General features: G+C 43.1%; 1 protein-coding gene across 1 annotated transcript; it reads left to right on the plus strand.

Moving 5' to 3' along the window:
• The first annotated feature begins 10,107 nt into the window (after positions 1–10,107).
• LOC311102272 (delta-like protein C) lies at positions 10,108–17,865 on the plus strand. Its single transcript, XM_084143557.1, has 9 exons — positions 10,108–10,413; positions 10,510–10,749; positions 11,034–11,091; positions 12,929–13,186; positions 13,709–14,070; positions 14,190–14,406; positions 15,373–16,075; positions 16,385–16,505; positions 16,625–17,865. The coding sequence occupies exons 1-9, from the start codon at positions 10,363–10,365 to the stop codon at positions 16,628–16,630; spliced, it is 2,016 nt and encodes a 671-aa protein (XP_083999683.1). The 5' UTR covers positions 10,108–10,362; the 3' UTR covers positions 16,631–17,865.
• The last annotated feature ends 4,668 nt before the right edge of the window (positions 17,866–22,533 follow it).

Below are 22,533 nucleotides of genomic sequence, written 5' to 3' on the forward strand. Positions count from 1 at the left end.
GATGGAAGGAGGTTTTCACTCAAAATCTCACGATACATGGCCCCATTCATTCTTTCCTTTACACGGATCAGTCGTCCTGGTCCCTTTGCAGAAAAACAGCACCAAAGCATGATGTTTCCACCCCCATGCTTCACAGTAGGTGTGGTGTTATTTGGATGCAACTCAGCATTCTTTGTCCTCCAAACACGACAAGTTGAGTTTTTACCAAAAAGTTATATTTTGGTTTCATCTGACCATATGACATTCTCCCAATCCTCTTCTGGATCATCCAAATGCACTCTAGCAAACGTCAGACGGGCCTGAACATGTACTGGCTTAAGCAGGGGGACACGTCTGGCACTGCAGGATTTGAGTCCCTGGCGGCGTAGTGTGTTACTGATGGTAGGCTTTGTTACTTTGGTCCCAGCTCTTTGCAGGTGGTTCACTAGGTCCCCCCGTGTGGTTCTGGGATTTTTGCTCACCGTTCTTGTGATTTACATTTACATTTACATTTTAGTCATTTAGCAGACGCTCTTATCCAGAGCGACTTACAGTCGGGAATTGAACCCACAACCCTGGCGTTGCAAACGCCATGCTCTATCAACTGAGCTACATCCCTGCCGGCCATTCCCTCCCCTACCCTGGACGACGCTGGGCCAATTGTGCGCCGCCCCATGGGTCTCCCGGTCGCGGCCGGCTGCGACAGAGCCTGGATTCGAACCAGGATCTCTAGTGGCACAGTTTGCACTGCGATGCAGTGCCTTAGACCACTGCGCCACTCAGGAGTGATCATTTTGACCCCACGGGGTGAGATCTTGCGTGGAGCCCCAGATCGAGGGAGATTATCAGTGGTCTTGTATGTCTTCCATTTCCTAATAATTGCTCCCACAGTTGATTTATTCAAACCAAGCTGCTTACCTATTGCAGATTCAGCCTTCCCAGCCTGGTGCAGGTCTACAATTTTGTTTCTGGTGTCCTTTGACAGCTCTTTGGTCTTGGCCATAGTGGAGTTTGGAGTGTGACTGTTTGAGGTTGTGGACAGGTGTCTTTTATACTGATAACAAGTTCAAACAGGTGCCATTAATACAGGTAACGAGTGGAGGACAGAGGAGCCTCTTAAAGAAGAAGTTACAGGTCTGTGAGAGCCAGAAATCCTGCTTGTTTGTAGGTGACCAAATACTTATTTTCCACCATAATTTGCAAATAAATTCATAAAAAATCCTACAATGTGATTTTCTGGATTTTTTTTCTCAATTTGTCTGTCATAGTTGACGTGTACCTATGATGAAAATTACAGGCCTCTCATCTTTTTAAGTGGGAGAACATGCACAATTGGTGGCTGACTAAATACTTTTTTTCCCCCACTGTAATCTTAAATAAAAATCTGAGATATTTAATGCATTAACAACTGGTAGAAGACATTTCTAATCTGACTCATGTTTGTGGAAGAGGTCATAATGGAAATGTTTACAGCACATTTCTATATGGCTCTGGTAAATTGGTAGGATACTCATCCACAACATCGACTGTTTTTCAGCCATAGGCCTGACTGAGTGAGTGTGCCTCCACCAACTCCTATTTACTGTTTTGGGTCAGACAATGGGCTGGAGGTAGTCAATGGCCATATACCAGACCATCTCAAGTATGACTTTAGTAAATGACAATTAAGGTCGTAATTAAGTATTGTGACGATTAACTCCTGACAAACACTATGAGCCTCTTCAGTACTTGGCACTAGAGAATTTGCAGTTTAACCGCAGCTGATCTCGGCACATATTTGCAATGCCAGATTAGGGTCGATCAATGCGTATCATTCTCTGAGGAATATTTATGTTGGGTTTTAATTTACATTTTTAGTTATTTAGCAGACGCTCTTATACAGAGCGACTTACAGGAGCCTTGCTCAAGGGCACACCGACAGATTTTTCACCTAGTTGGCTCGGGGATTAGAACCAGCGACCTTTCGGTTACTGGCACAACGCTCTTTACCACTAAACTACCTGCCGCTCCCAGACGCACACGTGCCAAAATACAAATGGCCACAGGCTTTCTTGGGAAAATGAGTGTGGGAGTTAATGTCTTTTAATACCATAGTTATTTAGTTAGATATTTAACGAATTATTGATTTAATCTGCGTATTTTAATAGCATAAAATGTTAATAATTAGTGCAATTATCAGCAGTAGGCCTACTGGGTTGGAAGACAACGAAATTCGATTGAATGTGTCATTTTAAATTGAATTACATTTCCCATACTTTATAGTTAAAGTGATAAACTAGAACTACCACTCAAGTGACTATAGTGACATACGTTTCTGTTGTTTACGAAGCATGTGACAAATACAATTTTAATTTGATGTGACAATTCCGTAATGCACTGGTCTTGGTAATTTTACAGAGATCTGGACAAAAGTCTTTTTTTGTGTCTGTTTGGTGAGGTAATTTTCATTACCAACGTAGTTTGACTTCGTTTGAGTAGGCTTGGACAAGTTGGGGTCAGAAATGAGTAGGCCTACCCATGTGGCCTGCAACGGGCAATGTGCCATTTCATTTGGACCAAACAAAATCTGCTCGTTGAAAGGTGCGACCAAACTCTACTGTCATAAAGTGTCACCTTAAACTGCTATAAATGAACATGCACGCGGCAGAAAGCCTGGGAATCGGCCTGTCTCAGGCTCGTGGTGTTGCACTTGACACCTCTACAGAAGGCGCAAATTCACATTTATAGGCGCCCTATGCCTTCTGCCACTGAGCAACACCTCTCCAAATGTTCTCGCAGTGCGTCTTTCCGCTCCTCCAGGTTGTTACCTATTTTTCTCCTCCCAGTTTTAGCACCACTGGTCAGACACACGCCACACCATGGCAAAAGCGACGAGTCCTACACCATTTGGACATTGGGCACGTGTGGGGAGATGAGTGGCATGTGCTAGAACATTTGCCCAAAGCTGTTCCAATATGGTTGAAGAAATAGCACAACCTTTAGATGCAAATCGACCAAATATCTTTCATTTCAAAATATTCACATTTCTGACAAGCTAATGCCATGGACATTACGCATGCTAAATACTTGTTAAACGCGTGCTGTGTCATGTCCTGTCGAATATCTGCCTCTGTAAACACAGGCATATTACAATTATGCACATTCGATCGTGCCATCTGGACATCGACTTGTTTTATCATTCTTTCCCCTCGGTCGAATACCTCTCATGACAAGCCACGCGCGCGACACCTGTGTAAGCCTATCCCTAACGATTGTATCTGATAAGTATTTGCATAATATGTGCTTGATTTGGGATGGGAAAAGTGCAGTATCTGTCTTTTTCCAAGTCGGTCCAATTGTTCACCGAACATCACCAATGACATTATGCTATAGAGACCTCTGATTATTCACTGTTAACGGTTTATACACATGACTTCAACATGGCTTTTAACCAAATTTCCAATGCTATTATTATAGCCTACATGAGAAAGTAAGCATTATTGACACTGGAAAGCTGCTGTGTCTGATCCCATGTAGACATACCACCACCTGCCGTTGTGCCCTTGATCAAGGCACTTAGCCCCCCCCCACATAGAACTGCACTGTTATAGTCACATGTTGGCAATATGTGGTCAACCCTCATCTGGAGAGCTCCTGGGTGTGCAGGCGTGGCTTTTTCAACATTACAACCAACTTTTGTCTTTATAAAATGATTCCCTCATTCAATAAATCAGGGATCAAATGGAGAAGGTAGGCTACTTCAAAGCAAGGTATCTAACTAGACATGTTTATATATAAGGCTCAAATACTCATGTTTCGGGGAAGATCTATGCACAGCAAGTTATTTGTCAATTAAGCAATTATAATACGTTTAACGTTGTCGCAGTTACATGGCTACTGTTTAATATGGGGATTCTCAGCTTTCTAACGGTGCAAATGTATTTAGTCTCTACAGTGCTGGTGGAAAGACAACAATCAATGCTTAATTAGCTATAGTTAACTAGCGAGAGCTTGTAGCAGTTATGTTTTGAATTGGTGATCTAGTTAGTCTGGCTGTCATTATTTTATACCTGCTGCTGAAATGTTGCGCGCTCTCTCCTCGGGCAAAGGCCCACTTGCACTGGCACACACGCAGCACCACAGACATGCACTGAAGGGTCATTCCGATTATGGCTGATATGTCGTTTTTTAATTGATTGATCATATTTAAGTGTGGTTTTATGAATTACCTTAACAACAATTATGAAACTAATTTCCATGACTTTTCACGACCTAACAAACCATTAATTTAACAACTTGGAACAACGCATCATGCCATTCAGACTGGCACATGTTCAATCTGCGGAATCAGGAAATTAATGTCCACCCTCCATTGCTATTCAATGAAGATCCCGCCTTCATTCCGCTTTGATCAACCTTTTTGCCACGGTGTGTGAATCTGGGTCAGCAATAGGCTACTTTGTTTTTCTAGAAGAGCCAGTACGTAATTCCCCCCAAATTAGAAGTGCCGGTACGTTGTTCCGGACAGCTCCAGCCCAAGTCAAGCACTGCATAATACCATGCTTCCACGCACACATGGCATTCTCTGCAACAAAAACAATTTTTCCGATTTTAGTGTTATGTATTTTTATTTTTACGCATTTGGCTATAGGTCCCATGAGAGCGTAAATACGAAAAAAAAAAAGTGCATTGGATGTTAGATATTTTGGCCTTGTTTCAGGCAATTATCTGCTTTGACTGACTTAAATGTGGTATTGGATAGAAGGCTTAGTGCCATGGACCTAGTAAAAAGGGCATTGTTGCCATTCATATACTATCAAACGTGTCATAACACAACATGCTGTCGTATTAAAAGCACAACTTGCATTGTTGTTTTGGTTAAAGCAATCTCATACAAATGATGCGATCCGTCGGGTTGTGGATACGCATGATGGCAACTTTTATTGTTTAAAGAGAACAGTTCATATTTATTTATCCAGTCTTTTGTCCCGATTTGGAACTCAAGCCGCGAAAGCACCCGGTTTGGATAATTATCCAACAAAATAATGACAATAGAGGTTCATCTGTACCCTCTTTTTTTGTAACGCGCTTCAGCCAAAGCGTGCCTGGGGTAGTCAGGGCCAGCTGAGGCACGCGCTGCCCTCATTAGAATTACAATAGACGAGCGCCAAAGATGAGCAACAGTTTGCAAAGCTGCCCATTGTCCCGCTAGACCCCCGCAATAGCAAGCACACGCAGTCTACTGACACGCGCCCCATTAAAACATTAGATTATAGGCTACAGATAATGTCGCTGTTGTATGGAATTTAGATATTTTGTTATTCCTTTTACGTTTTTAATTACGCATTTAAATGATCATTGTAATACTGTATTAATAAGGAAATGTTCAAGGCTAATGCCATTAGATTGCACTCCCTTCATCTGATTATTTAGTTAGTTATTACATTGCAATAGCATGCATTCAGAGGTTTGGGTAGAACGAACGACTGGGCAACTGTTCATGTTATCACAGAGAGCATATGGCGGACACACTCCACTTGACTGGAAGCCACTCGAGGGCCATCGGCACTATTACAGAGATACATTTTTATTTATTTTATTTTACCTTTATTTAACTAGGCAAGTCAGTTAAGAACAAATTCTTATTTCCAATGACGGCCTACACCGGCCAAACCCGGACGACGCTGGGACTTAAACAGATAGGTCTACCAAAAACGGTATAACACAGATTCTATAGGCCTATCTGCTATGTGGAGTTGAAATGGAGCACGAACAGTTGTAATCAAATCACATTTTATTGGTCGCATACAATAAATGATTTGATATATATATATATATATACACACACACACACACACACAGTGCATTCGGAAAGCATTCAGACACCTTTACTTTTTCCACATTTTGTTAAGTTATAGCCATATTCTAAAATTGATTATATAATTTTTTACCTCATCAATCTACACACTACCCCATAATGACAAAGCAAAAACAGGTTTTTAGAAATTGGCACATTTATAAAAAATAAAAAACGAAATACCTTATTTACATACATTTTCAGACCCTTTGCTATGAGAATCGAAATTGAGCTCAGGTGCGTCCTGTTTCCATTGATCATCCTTGAGATGTTTCTACAACTTGATTGGAGTCCACCTGTGGTAAATTAAATTGATTGGACATGATTTGGAAAGGCACACACCTGTCTATATAAGGTCCCGCAGTTGACAGTGCATGTCAGAGCAAAAACCAAGTCATGAGGTCGAAAGAATTGTCCGTAGAGCTCAGAGACAGGATTGTGTCGAGGCACAGATCTGAAGAAGGGTACCAAACCATTTCTGCAGCATTGAAGGTCCCCAAGAACACAGTGGCCTCCATCATTCTTAAATGGAAGAAGTTTAGAACCACCAAGACTCTTCCTAGAACTGGCCACCCAGCCAAACTGAGTAATCGGGGGAGAAGGGCCTTGGTCAGGGAGGCGACCAAGAACCCGATGGTCACTCTAACAGAGCTCCAGAGTTCCTCTGTGGAGATGGGAGAACCTTCCAGAAGGACAACCATCTCTGCAGCACTCTACCAATCAGGCCTTTATGGTAGTGGCCAGACGGAAGCCACTCCTCAGTAAAATATACATAACAGCCCGCTTGGAGTTTGCCAAAAGGCACCTAAAGGACTCTCACACCATGAGAAACAAGATTCTCTGGTTTGATGAAACCAAGATTGAACTATTTGGCCTGAATGCCACGAGTCACGTCTGGATGAGACCTGGCACCATCCCTACGGTGAAGCATGGTGGTGGCAGCATCATTCTATGGGGATGTTTTTCAGCGGCAGGGACTGGAAGACTAGTCAAGATCGAGGGAAAGATGAATGGAGCAAAGTACAGAGAGATCCTTGATGAAAACCTACTCCAGAGTGCTCAGGACCTCAGACTGGGGTGAAGGTTCACCTTCCAACAGGACAATGACCCTAAGCACACAGCCAAGACAACACAGGAGTGGCTTCGGGACAAGTCTCAATGTTCTTGAGTGGCCCAGCCAGAGCCTGGATTTGAACCTGATCGAACATCTCTGGAGAGACCTGAAAATAGCTGTGCAGCGACGCTCCCCATCCAACCTGACAGAGCTTGAGAGGATCTGCAGAGACGAATGGGAGAAACTCCCCAAATACAGGTGTGCCAAGCTTGTAGCGTCATACCCAAGAAGACTCGAGGCTGTAATTGCTGCCAAAGGTGCTTCAACAAAGTACTGAGGAAAGGGTCGGAATAATTATGACTGTTATATTTCAGTGGGGGGGGGGGTTTTGCTAACATTTCCTCAAACCTGTTTTTGCTTTGTCACTGTGGGGTATTGTGTGTAGATTGAGGGAACAGTTTTTTAAAGTCAATTTTAGAATAAGGCTGTAACGTAACAAAATGTGGAAAAAGTCAAGGGGTCTGAATACTTTCCGAATGCACTATATGCACTGTATGCACTGTATGCACTGTATGTATGTATGTATGTATGTATGTATGTATGTATGTATGTATGTATGTATGTATGTATGTATGTATGTATGTATGTATGTATGTATGTATGTATGTATGTATGTATGTATGTATGTATGTATGTATGTATGTATGTATGTATGTATGTATGTATGTATGTATGTATGTATGTATGTATGTATGTATGTATGTATGTATGTATGTATGTATGTATGTATGTATGTATGTACCCATATACTGTGTATACACTGAACAAAAATATAATCGCAACAATTTTTAAGATTTGACTGAGTTGCAGTTCATATAAGGAAATCAGTCAATTGAAAAAAATTCATTAGGCCCTAATTTATGGATTTCACATGACTAGGAATACAGATATGCATCTGTTGGTCACAGATACCTTAAAAAATGGGCCTCAGGATCTCGTCACGATTTCTCTGTACATTCAAATTGCCATCAATAAAATGCAATTGTGTTCGTTGTATGTAGCTTATGCCTGCCCATACCATAACCCCACCATCACCATGGGGCACTCTGTTCATCAGCAAACCACTCACCCACACAACGCCATACACGTGGTCTGCGGTTGTGAGGCCGGTTTGGACGCACTGCCAAATTCTCTAAAGGTTGGAGGCGGCTTATGGTAGAGTAACGAACATTCAATTCTCTGGCAACAGCTCTGGTGGACATTCCTGCAGTCAGCATGCCAATTGCGCGCTCCCTCAAAACTTGAGACATCTGTGGCATTGTATTGTGTCACAAAACTGCATATTTTAGAGTGTCCTTTTATTGTCCCCAGCACAAGGTGCACCTGTGTAATGATCATGCTCTTTAATCAGCTTCTTGATATGCCACACCTGTCAGGTGATGGATTATCTACGTAAAGGAGAAATGCTCACTAACAGGGATGTAAACAAATTTGTGCACAAAATGTGAGAGAAATAAGCTTTTTGTACCTATGGAACATTTCTGGGATATTTTATTTCAGCTAATGAAACATGGGACCAACACTTTACATGTTCTGTTTATATTTTTGTTCAGTGTGTGTGTATGTGTGATGTATGTATGTATATATATATATGTGTGTGTGTGTGTGTGTGTGTGTGTGTGTGTGTGGGATGGGATGTATAGACAATATGTACATTATATGGATAGAATATGTAGTATATCTGAAGAATATCATAAGTACAGCAATAGTTAAATATGATAGTCCTTGACTAGAATACAGTATATACATATGAAGTGGGTAAAACCGTATGTAAATATTATTTAAAGTGACTAGTGTTCCATTATTAAAGTGACCAGTGTTCCATGACTATGTACATAGGGCAGCAGCCTCTAAGGTGCATGGTAGAGTAACCAGGTGGTAGCCGTCTAGTGACAGTAACTACATTTCAGGACAGGGTACTGGGAAGGGGCCGGCTAGTGTTGACTATTTAACCGTCTGACCGTCCAGCTTTGATGCACCTGTACTGACCTAATGAGGGACAGGGTTCATTCATATTTCCTGATATCATGCTCATCTCCTGCCTGCACGCACGCGCGTAGGCCTAATTGTAGCATTTTTTATGGGCCTACATTTTGAATTATACAAAAGTGGAATGGATTGGTCCACCATACATGATTGTAGGCTACTTACTCTGCCTGGACCCGAACAGCATGAGTTATGGCTGAATTGCATGGGTCCTTTCATTAGCTGTGCTGTGGTGTAGGATAGGCTACCCCATAATCTGTCCAGTCAAGAACAATGGTATTTAGACAGTTAAAGTGCCTACCTATGGAAATGATTAACTTTGCCCTTCTCTGACATTGGGTGCTTATTACGCAGCGAAGACGTTGTGTAGCCAGCCTATGGAAGGAGAAGGTGGGTTGCATAGCCAGGTGCTGTTGATTATCATACAGCTGTAGTCCCCCCTTTCAGTGCTACCCCTCCGAATCTTTCGATGGCACAATAAAAGATCTCCCTCCAAAGTCTGCCGGTTTGAGAACTCACACGTGTCAGAACAATTACAATTCTGAGGCTGAATTAAAGGGATGTGCGCGAAGCCCACTCATCCCCTCCACCGTACACGGCCGTTGTCCTCCCTCCCAGGAGAAAAGGATGAAAACAACCCTGAAGAATAGGGTGGCACGCAACACGCCGAAGAAAATAAAAAGAGGAGAAAACTAACCACTGCTTAATAGAAGTAAAGTGACGGTGGATTTTTCATCGCCAATCACGTTATGACCCTATCATGCTTACACAGCAAACCTACATTTCCCCATCGATAAAGTGTATTCAACGTTGCATGTATCCAGTCCTTTAATTTATTACGTATTGAAATTAATGACTAATCATCGTAATAGATCAAAATATGTTTAGGTTCGGTCTCTTCGCAATCAAGGTGCGCAGTTCTTTCAAAATGTATAGGCCTATAGCCTATTTCTTCACATTTTCGTTTAGCTATGTGGCTAAAGTATCCATAGAGCCTTACACTTAAATGGGTTTCCATTTCGTTATATTACCCTATCCAATTTGGTGACATCGAATCAAAGCACATCGTAAACAGTCCCCAAATTGCAGCGAAGTCTGCACAGCATTTGACACACTACCCCTCCTCCTGCGCGCCCACACCCTCCCCCACTCTGATGCTGGGGTATAAAATCCCTGTCGCACGCTCCACTACACGTAACTAAAGGTAGAAATAAGTCCAGAGTGCAACTTCTCCGCGGAGCGAAATGATTTAATTTTCGTTGTCAGCTCAATTTCTATTACTTATTGCCTGAAGACAAAAGACATCTGACAAGAAGTGCGCTCTATTTTTACATTTCGCACGTTATCTTTTTCTTCTTGTTTTGGGATACAGTACATTTTTCCTCTATATTGGATATCTGGCGCTGTCTGCTATACTTTCATAGCAGACGAAGAAACACTTCCCACAATGGCTCATTTGTTATTAACGTGTTTTTTGGCGTTGATATCAACGCAACTGGTGAGTACACATGCAATATTCATAGTTATGTTACGTGTTGGTAACCTGTGTAATTGCGCCTTTTACACACTGATATGTACGTATTCTTTCCTGTAGGTCGAGTCGTCCGGTGTGTTTGAGTTGAAAGTGCACTCCTTCAGTAGTACCCGTAGTGTCTGTAAACCGTCTAGGGATTGCCAGATATTCTTCCGAGTCTGCCTTAAACATTCCCAAAATGTCATCTCACCTGAGCCCCCCTGCACCTATGGCATGGGACTGACCGAAATCTTCAATGCCGACCAGAGCTCCATCTCCAGTAGTGCACCCATCAGAGTGCCTTTCCATTTCAAGTGGCCGGTGAGTAGCCTACTGTACACATACTCAATATACTATAGAGCTGATGGTAAGTCAAAGGTCCAATGGAGCCGTTTTTATCTCAATATCAAATCATTTCCTGGTAACAATTAAGTTCCTTACTGTGATTGTTTTCAAATAAATGGGCCTTTAACGGTTAATGACTGGTGGTACATTTCATAGATTGGGTAATGTCATGAAGCTTTTCATGAAGCGTTTTCACTTTAAATAATCTCGCCTCTTACAGCTTTTTGACAAAATATATATTTTTCCTGTGTGGATTGTAGGGTACATTCTCGCTCATTGTTGAAGCCTGGAACGCAGAGTCCGACGGCCAGTCCACAGGTAGGTAGACTTCAGTGCACACTCCCTCTAGGGGACGGAAAGTGGCTTTAATATTCCTCTAATAGTCATTCCCAGCACAAGCGTTTGAGTATAAAAGACGTTTTACGTATTTGCAAAAATGCGGTAATATTTGATTACACACACATATATATATACTACCGTTCAAAAGTTTGGGGTCACTTAGAAATTTCTTTTTTTTTTCATGAAAACATACATGAAATGAGTTTGAATAGGAAATATAGCAAAATGCATAGGAAATGTAGTCATTGACCAGGTTAGAAATAATGATTTTTTATAGAAATAATAATTGTGTCCTTCAAACTTTGCTTTCGTCAAAGAATCCTCCATTTGCAGCAATTACATCCTTGCAGACCTTTGGCATTCTAGTTGTCAATTTGTTGAGGTTATCTAAAGAAATTTCACCCCATGCTTCCTGAAGCACCTCCCACAAGTTGGATTGGCTTGATGGGCACTTCTTACGTACCATACGGTCAAGCTGCTCCCACAACAGCTCAATAGGGTTGAGATCCGGTGACTGTGCTGGCCACTCTATTATAGACAGAATACCAGCTGACTGCTTCTTCCCTAAATAGTTATTGCATAGTTTGGAGCTGTGCTTTGGGTCATTGTCCTGTTGTAGGAGGAAATTGGCTCCAATCAAGTGCCGTCCACAGGGTATGGCATGGCGTTGCAAAATGGAGTGATAGCCTTCCTTCTTCAAGATCCCTTTTACCCTGTACAAATCTCCCACTTTACCAGCACCAAAGCACCCCCAGACCATCACATTGCCTCCACCATGCTTGACAGATGGCATCAAGCACTCCTCCAGCATCTTTTCATTTGGTCTGCGTCTCACAAATGTTATTCTTTGTGATCCGAACACCTCAAACTTCGATTTGTCTGTCCGTAACACTTTTTTAAATGTTCCTCTATCCAGTGTCTGTGTTCTTTTGCCCATCTTAATCTTTTATTTTTATTGGCCAGTCTGAGATATGGCTTTTTCTTCGCAACTCTGCCTAGAAGGTCAGCATCCCGGAGTCGCCTCTTCACTGTTGACGTTGAGACTGATGTTTTGTGGGTACTATTTCATGAAGCTGCCAGTTGTGGACCTGTGAGCCGTCTGTTTCTCAAACTAGACACTAATGTATTTGTCATCTTGCTCAGTTGTGCACCGGGGCCTCCCACTCCTCTTTCTATTCTGGTTAGAGCCAGTTTGCGCTGTTCTGTGAAGGGAGTAGTACACAGCGTTGTACGAGATCTTCAGTTTCTTCACAATTTCTCGTATGGAATAGCCTTCATTTCTCAGAACTAGAGTAGACTGACAAGTTTCAGAAGAAAGTTCTTTGTTTCTGGCCATTTTGAGCCTGTAATCGAACCCACAATTGCTTATGCTCCAGATACTCAACTAGTCTCAAGAAGGCCAGTTTAATTGATTCTTTAATCAGCACAACAGTTTTCAGCTGTGCTAACATAATTACAAAAGGGTTTTCTAATGATCAATTAGCCTTTTAAAATAATAAACTTGGATTAGCAAACACAACGTGCCATTGGAACACAGGACTGATGGTTGCTGATAATGGGCCTCGGTACGCCTATGTAGATATTCCATTAAAGATCAGCCGTTTCCAGCTACAATAGCCATTTACAACATTAACAATGTCTACACTGTATTTCTGATCAATTTTATGTTATTTTAATGGACAAAAAAATTGCTTTTCTTTTGAAAACAAGGACATTTCTAAGTGACCCCAAACCTTTGAACGGTAGTGTTTATATACAAAGCTATTACCTCACAATATATGATTTTTAATCTGCTTAATGTCTCTCTCTTTAATAGAAAACCAGAATAACTTGATCAGCCGCTTGGCCACCCGTAGAAGACTAGACATTGGCGAGGATTGGTCGCAGGATGTACACTTTGAAGAGCAAAGTGAACTTCGTTATTCTTACCACGTTGTCTGTGATGAAAACTACCACGGCGACAGCTGCTCAGACTACTGCCGTCCCCGTGACGACCCATTCGGACACTATACCTGTGATGCCGCGGGCACCAGAATGTGCCTGTCTGGTTGGAAAGGAGAATACTGCTCAGAACGTAAGTGTCCAGAAGGACTACACATTTTTTGAATGATAAGGCCAATTCTTATTATATATTTTTTTAAAGCCTGTTATTCAGAGTAATATAGCCACAAAATAATATAGTAATATAGCCACAAAATGCTTGTTTTTTAATCTCAGAAACAATTGTTTTGCGCCACTGATTTTTGGTGTATGTGCACAGCGCGCCTGATTTCAATTCTTGAAATGGTTATTTAAGACATTTCAAACACATCTTCTGGTGAAAAAAAAGCTTCTGTTGATTCAAATATAGAGTTTGTCTATATCTTTTGTTTGGGCCAACAATGGGAGCTGAGTGTATGATTTAACAGGGACACGCGTTGGAACTTAATGTGCGCTCCCTTGCGTGAAAAAATATGGCATGTGTTCCTTTTGTGTGTGTACCAGCTGCTTAGTTTAGTACTTAACAAATACTTTATGTGTCTGAGCCCAGTAAAGGGGGGTTGTTTTGTGATGCGAAAGGGGCACACTCATTCTAATTTTCCCCCTATCTCTAAAGCCATCTGCTCGTCTGGCTGTAGTGAGAAGCACGGTTATTGTGAGGCCCCTGGCGAGTGCAAGTGCCGCCTCGGGTGGCAGGGGCCCCTCTGTGACGAGTGTGTCCGCTACCCTGGCTGCTTGCATGGCACCTGCGGGCAGCCGTGGCAGTGCAACTGTAAAGAGGGCTGGGGAGGACTGTTCTGCAACCAGGACCTCAACTACTGCACCAACCACAAGCCTTGCATGAACGAAGCTCCCTGCACCAACACAGGCCAGGGCAGCTACACCTGTACCTGCAGGCCGGGCTTCAGTGGCAACAATTGTGAGATCGAAACCAACGAGTGTGACAGCAACCCCTGCAAAAACGGAGGCAGCTGCAATGTAAGTTCTGATATAACTGCTGTGTTCTATTTATCTCTCAGGATTAAAAGCTACTACTCACAATCCAAGTCTTTAATTGTCCTCTATGTAACGCTAACCTATCTATTTCATATTTCCAGGATCTGGAGAATGACTACACCTGCACCTGTCCCCAAGGCTTCTACGGGAAGAACTGTGAGATCAGTGCGATGACCTGTGCCGACGGGCCCTGCTTCAACGGTGGCACCTGCATGGAGCAGGTGACCGGTGGTTACTCCTGCCGCTGTCCTTCCGGCTACATGGGTTCCAACTGTGAGAAGAAGATTGACCGCTGCAGCAACGACCCCTGTGCTAACGGTAAGCATCCCCCCCAACAGCACAACCGCTGTCTGAGTGAGGGAAACCTACCAGGTCTTCTGATTGTTATGATGGAGCCGCTCTCCAACTCTTATCTCTCCGTCTGACAACAAAACTCAACCGACTGTGCTGCAGACACATTCTTTGGCAGTTACCATCATGGGTTTTTGTAAACGTTTTTCTCTTTGCCCATAAACTCTGTTTTGTTTTGACATGCATCCAGTCCACACCTAAAATGTAAAAAATGCAGCACAGGCACGGTACAAAAGACGCTTGGCTCAAACTGATGTAAGGGGTAAGATAAAGCTGTCATTATGAGGTGGAAAAAAACTGGTCTTAGAATGTTGTGGGCTGTTTTGCTACACTGGAGATGTACTTCATGTGGGAATGAGCACTAGCTTATCTGTCATCTGCTAAATTCCTGTTGGTGTGGGAAGCAAATGTAAACATTATACAGTACCAGTCAAAAGTTTGCACGCACCTGTTAATTCAAGGGTTTTTCTTTATTTTTACAATTTCCTACATTGTAGAATAATAGTGAAAATATCAAAACTATGAAATAACACATATGGATTCATGTATTAACCAAAAAAGTGTTAAACAAATCAAAATATATTTATATTTGAGATTCTTCAAATTAGTCACCCTTTGCCTTGATTACAGCTTTGCACACTCTTTGCATTCTCTCAACCAGCTTAATGAGGTAGTCACCTGGAATGTTTAACACTTTTTTGGTTACTACATGATTCCATATGTTTTATTTCATAGTTTTGATGTTATTCTACAATGTAAAAAATAGTAAAAATAAAGAAAAACCCTTAGTAAGTGTGTCCAAACTTTTGACTGGCACTGTATATTTGCCTTCCATAAGAAGCTTTGACACTCATACCTGTGCTTCAAGTTTTGATAAACATGTTGAGTGTGCAGTGATTTGAACCCCTCCTCGTCTGTCTATCTCTCTGATAGGTGGCCAGTGCCTGGATCTGGGCCACAGCCTGATGTGCCGTTGTCGCCCTGGCTTCACTGGGCCGCGCTGCAAGATCAACATCGATGACTGCGCCCGAAACCCCTGCCGCAACGCCGGTACCTGCGTGGATGGCATCAAAGACTTTACCTGCACCTGCACCCTGGGCTTCACCAGCAAGGACTGCAGCGTCCGTGCCGATGCCTGCTCCGTCTTCCCCTGCCAGAATGGAGGTACCTGCTACACCCACTTCACCGGACCCGTGTGCCAGTGCCCGGCCGGCTTCATGGGCTCCCGATGCGAGTTCAGCCTCAAACCCACCGCCAAGCCCAAGGCAGACGGCTTGCCTGCAGCCCTGGTTGTCTCCTTCGCCCTGGGCCTGGTCACCCTCACCCTGGTGGTGTGTGCTGCCATTGTGGTCCTAAGCCAGATGAGGCGTGGGCGGAAGGCCATGGCGCCTTCTGTTCGTAACAACCTGGAGACAGTCAAAAACCGGCCCATAGGTGGTTCCAACCCCCCGTCCAGCCTCAGAGAGAAGGAAGCCTTCCTCATCCCCGGCGGCCATTACAAAGTGTCCAATAAGGACGCAGCACTGACCTCGGCCCCCGCAGACAAACACGGAGACAAGGCGGCCTACAAGCAGAAGATGGTTGACTACAACTTGGCCAAGGAGGAGGACCGTCATGCCAAAAACAAATTTGACTGGTAAGAATGCCTCGCCAAACTCAAACGGTATTGTGCCAATGAATCAGAGAGTGCGTGATCACCATTGCCTTAGAGTTGGATGGAGTGCTTGTATTTCCCAGTGGAACCTAGCACCAGGCCTTTCTTCTAGCAGACATGTTACAACTTGATCTCTCACTATGTAATGCCAAGGCTTTATCTGATTTTTTTAACCCTCAACTTTGTGTTGGAGACCATGGGATCCACTGTTTTTGTTGTTGTTGTATGATTCCATTGCGCCTGTGGAACCAAACCTGACCTCCTTTCCCTCCCTCTATCTCTTTTCAACAGGAAAAAAACAGAAGGCAGCATAATCGTTCCACCAATGAGCTTCCCTAAAGAAGGCTTGTACCACCCAGTCTTCATCATCCAGACCGAACAGCAAACTGAACAGTGTGTCTTTGCTACTGAGGTAAGCAGCTCCACCCATTCAAACAGGTTATTATTAAGAGTTTATGGAAGTTATTGTCAAATCACTTTTTCAAGATTTGATTGGTAACACTCTCCCTCTCTATCATTTTCCCACCTTAGGTTTAACAACAGTATTCCGTCACCAGGAGTACCTTCACCAACAAGGGCTTTGCCTGAACATGTTTACAGTCTTTCAAAGACAATTCAAAGAATTGAAGAGGATATATTAAATCAACAGGTATTATTTAATATTTATTCATGCTGCTCATTAAAAATGACAACATTGACAATGTTTGGATACAACATGCGAAAAGTGGGGACTTTATTTGCACTACATTTAAAAATCTAATATAATTTGCTTTGCGTTAAAAATGAACAAAAATACAACTTTCCTCTGAAGAGGGCCAATGATTCACCAATCATAGAGAAGCAGGACTTTCTCCTCCTGATGCCTTATCGAAAAGAAAACGATATCTCAAATAATCTAGAGGGGCCTTTTTACCATCCATGAATAAGATGTCACTACAATCCACTTGAGAATCAAAAATAACAGTAAGGACATTTTCGTGGCCTCTTATTTTTTTTAATTTTTTTTTTTTAATCAAAGCGGAAGCGGGAAACAATGTTGACGCTATCAAAGAACTCAAGATGAAGGTTTACTGAAAGCTTAGATGGACAGTTGTCTATAGATATCTGAGTTTGGAGTAGCTGGATGTCATATCTAGGCCTTCTGGACCCTAAACTGGCCTCCCTTTCCCTATGGAAATAAATCACCAATGTGCCCTATCTTTCGGAGGACTACATGTATACTTAGGAAACTCAATCTTATCAAGTGCCTAATCTTTAAAATATGCTACGACTTAAGGAAAAATGGTACTGATCTTACACATTGACATTTTTTCATGTGTTTTTTAATGTGTTTGTTTGATACTGTACACGTTTTTTCACAGTCTCTTTCGGAGTATATTTTTTTTACAAACACACCAGAAAGTCTTATTTGAACCAGTTGAAAGTCATAGTACATGTAATTTGTACAGTTTGACATTTTCAATGCCTTTCAATGTACAACTTCCATCTTGTCAAACACATTTTAAATTTACATTTTAGTCATTTAGTAGACGCTCTTATCCAGAGCGACTTACAGTTAGTGAGTGCATACATTTTTGTAAAAAAAAAAAGCATACTGGCCCCCCGTGGGAATCGAACCCACAACCCTGGCGTTGTAAGCGCCATGCTCTACCAACTGAGTTACAGTGCTTTTATTACATTCCCTTGACTTGAATGAAGTGTATTGTGCATAAAGACTGCTTCCCGATGACAAAATATCATATTTCTTTTAACCGACAGTGCTGGATCTTGAGAAAAAAAAAGCATTTTTACAGAGTGAAGGACTCCAAAGATAGGTTGTCCTTATGTTCTTTTTCATTTGAAACCAAATAGATATATTTTTTAATATTTGTATTATTGTCCTCTTTAATTTAACAATGCAATGTGTACATAACCATGAAATATTCTTTATATTTAATTTTTTTGTACATCATTTGTATTTATGAAGAGAATTGTATATATGTCTATGTTATGTGCCTATTGTCACAAAGTCAAAAATATATATTTTTTCATAATAAATCAGAAAAAAACATTCATGTGTTGTCTTCCACTGGGGGTTGGGGGCTTTGGGCTGCTCGCTTGATGTTTATGGTAAGTAGATGGGACATGGGGCTCAAGTCGATGAGGCCCCTGAACCCTCCTAGATAGCAGGGATGCTGGCCTCTCACAGAAAGGGAATCACGTGGATGGCACTAGCTAGCAGATTGTTGCCTAGGAGGCGGCTGCGGTGCTGTTTGGAGATGCGTCATCCAGGGATTAATGTGCCAGGCTAGAAAAGGGAGAGAGAGAGATCCTACAGGCCGATTTCTCTAAAGCCTGGGGCGTAGTTCCCACAGCATACATTATCTGTCTCTAAAGACCAGCTCTAATCCATCTCCCTGATGCCTGTATATATATGCTAATTGTCTATCACTTTCTCCACCCCCCCCCCCCCCCCCCTCGACAAGACCCTGTATTGTGCAAAATAGATTAAAGGAGAAGCGTATGTTACCAAATCAGCATCCACTGCTCCTAGCGTCATGTGCACACATCTGCTGACCGCTCATGGAATCAGATTTCTAACATCAGTTCTGAAATCTATTATTTTCTGTATTTTACTCAAGCAATAAGCATCATGAGAAGCTGAAATTGAGTGTTCCTCCGTTGAGAATAACGTGCCTCTCAAGGACCCCCTCCCCCCTCTTTCAGAAAAAAAGTGATGAGGAGGGAGAAGAAACTATATAAATTGGGGGATGGGAGCGCTCATGCTGAGAGCTGGGGAGCATGGACATGTGGGCAGGGCTCCTATCAGCACCTGACCCTGTGTGCCCCTATCCTACCCCTACTCTGCCTGGCTCTGCTAGCCTCCATGTGCCAGCCCAAACATACAAACCAGGATGCTGAGCTACGGTAGTTCATGCTAGTCCACCGCACTGAACCTTATACTTGGGGGATACATCCCCATTGTCCATGCTGTTTATCAAATGTGAATGATCTCAACCCACTGGGCACAAACTGGTTGAATCAACATTGTTTCATCGTAATTTGTCAACCTATTGTGATGTGGAATCTACTTGGAAAATACATTGAATTTGAAAAAGGTAATCAACGTGGATTGTTTTGAGGGTGAAATTTCAACCTCAGGATTATGTCAGTGTAACCAATTTTCAATATGGACAAACCTTGTATAAAATATGTTGAATTTGTACCTGTGAAACAATGTCAGATCTTCAATGTTATATCCACTATCAGAGAAAAACAATAGGCTGGGAAGCACCTAGGACTAAATCAAATCAGACTTTATTTCAAGTGCAGTTAAAGTTTGATTAGATTAGCTAAAGATCCTGGGATTAAACACCTCCCTCTTCAACTGTATCCTGGGTTTCCTGACGGGCCACCCCCAGAAGTTGAGGGTAGGCAACAACACATCCGCCACGTTGACCCTCAACACGGGGGCCGCTCAGGGGTGTGTGATTAGTCCCTTCCTGTACTCCCTGTTCACCCACGACTGCTTGGCCATGCACAACTCCCAACACCATCATTAAGTTTGCCGACGACACGGTGGTGGTAGGCCTGATCACTGATGACGATGAGACAAGGTCAGAGACCTGGCAGTGTGTTTCCAGGACAACAACCTCTTCCTCAACGTCAACAAGACAAAGGAGCTGATCGTGGGCTATAGGGAACGGAGGGCCGAGCGCTCTCCCATTCACATCAAAAGGGCTGTAGTGGAGCAGGTCGAGAGCCTCAAGATCCTTGGTGTCCACATCAAATCAAATCAAATTTTATTTGTCACATACACGTGTTTAGCAGATGTTATTGCTGGTGTAGAGAAATGCTTGTGCTTCTAACTCCGACAGTGCAGTAATATCCAACAAGTAACATCTAATAATTTCACAACATATACCCAATACACACAGAATAGAATACAGTATATACATATGAGATGAGTAGTGCAAGATATGTAAACATTATTAAAGTGACTAGTGTTTCATTTCTTAAAGTGTCCAGTGATTTCAACAGGCAGCAGCAGCCTCTAATGTGCTAGTGACGGCTATTTAACAGTCTGATGGCCTTGAGATAGACGCTGTTTTTCATTCTCTCGGTCCCAGCTTTGATGCACCTGTACTGACCTCGCCTTCTGGATGATAGCGGGGTGAACAGGCAGTGCCTCGGGTGGTTGTCCTTGATTATCTTTTTGGCCTTCCTGTGACATCGGGTGCTGTAGGTGTCTTGGAGGGCGGGTAGTTTGCCCTCGGTAATGCGTTCGGCAGACCGTATCACCCACTGGAGAGCCCTGCGGTTGCGGGCGGTGCAGTTGCCGTACCAGGCGGTGATACAGCACGACAGGATGCTCTCAATTGTGCATCTGTAAAAGTTTGTGAGGGTTTTAGGTGCCTCCTGAGGTTGAAGAGGCTCTGTTGCGCCTTCTTCACCACACTGTCTGCGTGGGTGGACCATTTCAGTCGGTCAGTGATGTGTACGCCAAGGAACTTTTAAGCTTTACACCTTCTCCACTGCGGTCCCGTCGATGTGGATAGTGGGGTGCACCCTCTGCTGTTTCTTGAAGTCCACGATCATCTCCTTTGTTTCGTTGACGTTGAGTGAGAGGTTATTTTCCTGGCACCACACTCCCAGAGCCCTCACCTCCTCCCTGTAGGCGGTCTCGTCATTGTTGGTAATCAAGCCTACTACTGTTGTGTCATCTGCAAACTTGATGATTGAGTTGGAGGCGTGCTTGGCCATGCAGTCATGGGTGAACATGGTATATATGAGGGGGCTGAGGTGACATGATCCTAAGCAATTATCATGGTTCACACACCCCAACACAGTTGTGAAGAGGGCATGACAACGCCTCTTCCCCCTCAGGAGGCTGAAAAGAGTCGGCATGGGCCCTCAGATCCTCAAAAGGTTCTAAACCTGCACCATTGAGAGCATTACCGCTTGGTATGGCAACTGCTTGGCATCCGACCGCAAGGGGCTACAGAGGGTAGTGCATACGGCCCATTACGTCACTGGGGCCGAGCTCCCTGCCATCCAGGACCTTTATACCAGGCGGTGTCAGAGGAAGGCCCTACAAATTGCCAAAGACTGCAGCCACTCAAGTCATAGACTGTTCTCTCTGCTAACACACGGCAAGCGGTACCGATTTTTTATTTTTTTATTTCACCTTTATTTAACCAGGTAAACCAGTTGAGAACAAGTTCTCATTTACAACTGCGACCTGGCCAAGATAAAGCAAAGCAGTGTGATAAAAACAACAACACAGAGTTACATATGGGGTAAAACAAAACAAAGTCAAAAATACAACAGAAATAAATATATATACAGTGTGTGCAAATGTAGCAAGTTATGGAGGTAAGGCAATAAATAGGCTATAGTGCAAAATAATTACAATTAGTATTAACACTGGAATGATAGATGTGCAAGAGATGATGTGCAAATAGAGATACTGGGGTACAAATGTGCAAAATAAATAACAATATAGGGATGAGGTAGTTGGGCGGGCTAATTTCAGATGGGCTGTGTACAGGTGCAGTGATCGGTAAGGTGCTCTGACAACTGATGCTTAAAGTTAGTGAGGGAGATAAGTGTCTCCAGCTTCAGAGATTTTTGCAATTTGTTCCAGTCATTAGCAGCAGAGAACTGGAAGGAATGGCGGCCAAAGGAGGTGTTGGCTTTGGGGATGACCAGTGAGATATACCTGCTGGAGCGCAGACTACGGGTGGGTGTTGCTATGGTGACCAATGAGCTAAGATAAGGCGGGGATTTGCCTAGCAGTGATTTATAGATGGCCTGGAGCCAGTGGGTTTGGCGACGAATATGTAGTGAGGACCAGCCAACAAGAGCGCACAGGTCACAGTGGTGGGTAGTATATGGGGCTTTGGAGACAAAACGGATGGCACTGTGATAGACTACATCCAATTTGCTGAGTAGAGTGTTGGAGGCTATTTTGTAAATGACATCGCCGAAGTCAAGGATCGGTAGGATAGTCCGTTTTACGAGGGCATGTTTGGCAGCATGAGTGAAGGAGGCTTTGTTGCGAAATAGGAAACCGATTCTAGATTTAACTTTGGATTGGAGATTCTTAATGTGAGTCTGGAAGGAGAGTTTACAGTCTAACCAGACACCTAGATATTTGTAGTTGTCCACATACTCTAGGTCAGACCCGTCGAGAGTATTGATTCTAGTCGGGTGGGCGGGTGCAAGCAGCGTTCGGTTGAAGAGCATGCATTTAGTTTTACTAGTGTTTAAGAGCAGTTGGAGGCTACTGAAGGAGTGTTGTATGGCATTGAAGCTCGTTTGGAGGTTTGTTAACACAGTGTCCAATGAAGGGCCAGATGTATACAAAATGGTGTCGTCTGCGTAGAGGTGGATCTGAGAGTCACCAGCAGCAAGAGCGACGTCATTGATATACACAGAGAAAAGAGTCGGCCCAAGAA

The sequence above is a fragment of the Coregonus lavaretus genome (genome assembly GCF_964263955.1).
Source record: "Coregonus lavaretus genome assembly, chromosome: 26".
Lineage (NCBI taxonomy): Eukaryota > Metazoa > Chordata > Actinopteri > Salmoniformes > Salmonidae > Coregonus > Coregonus lavaretus.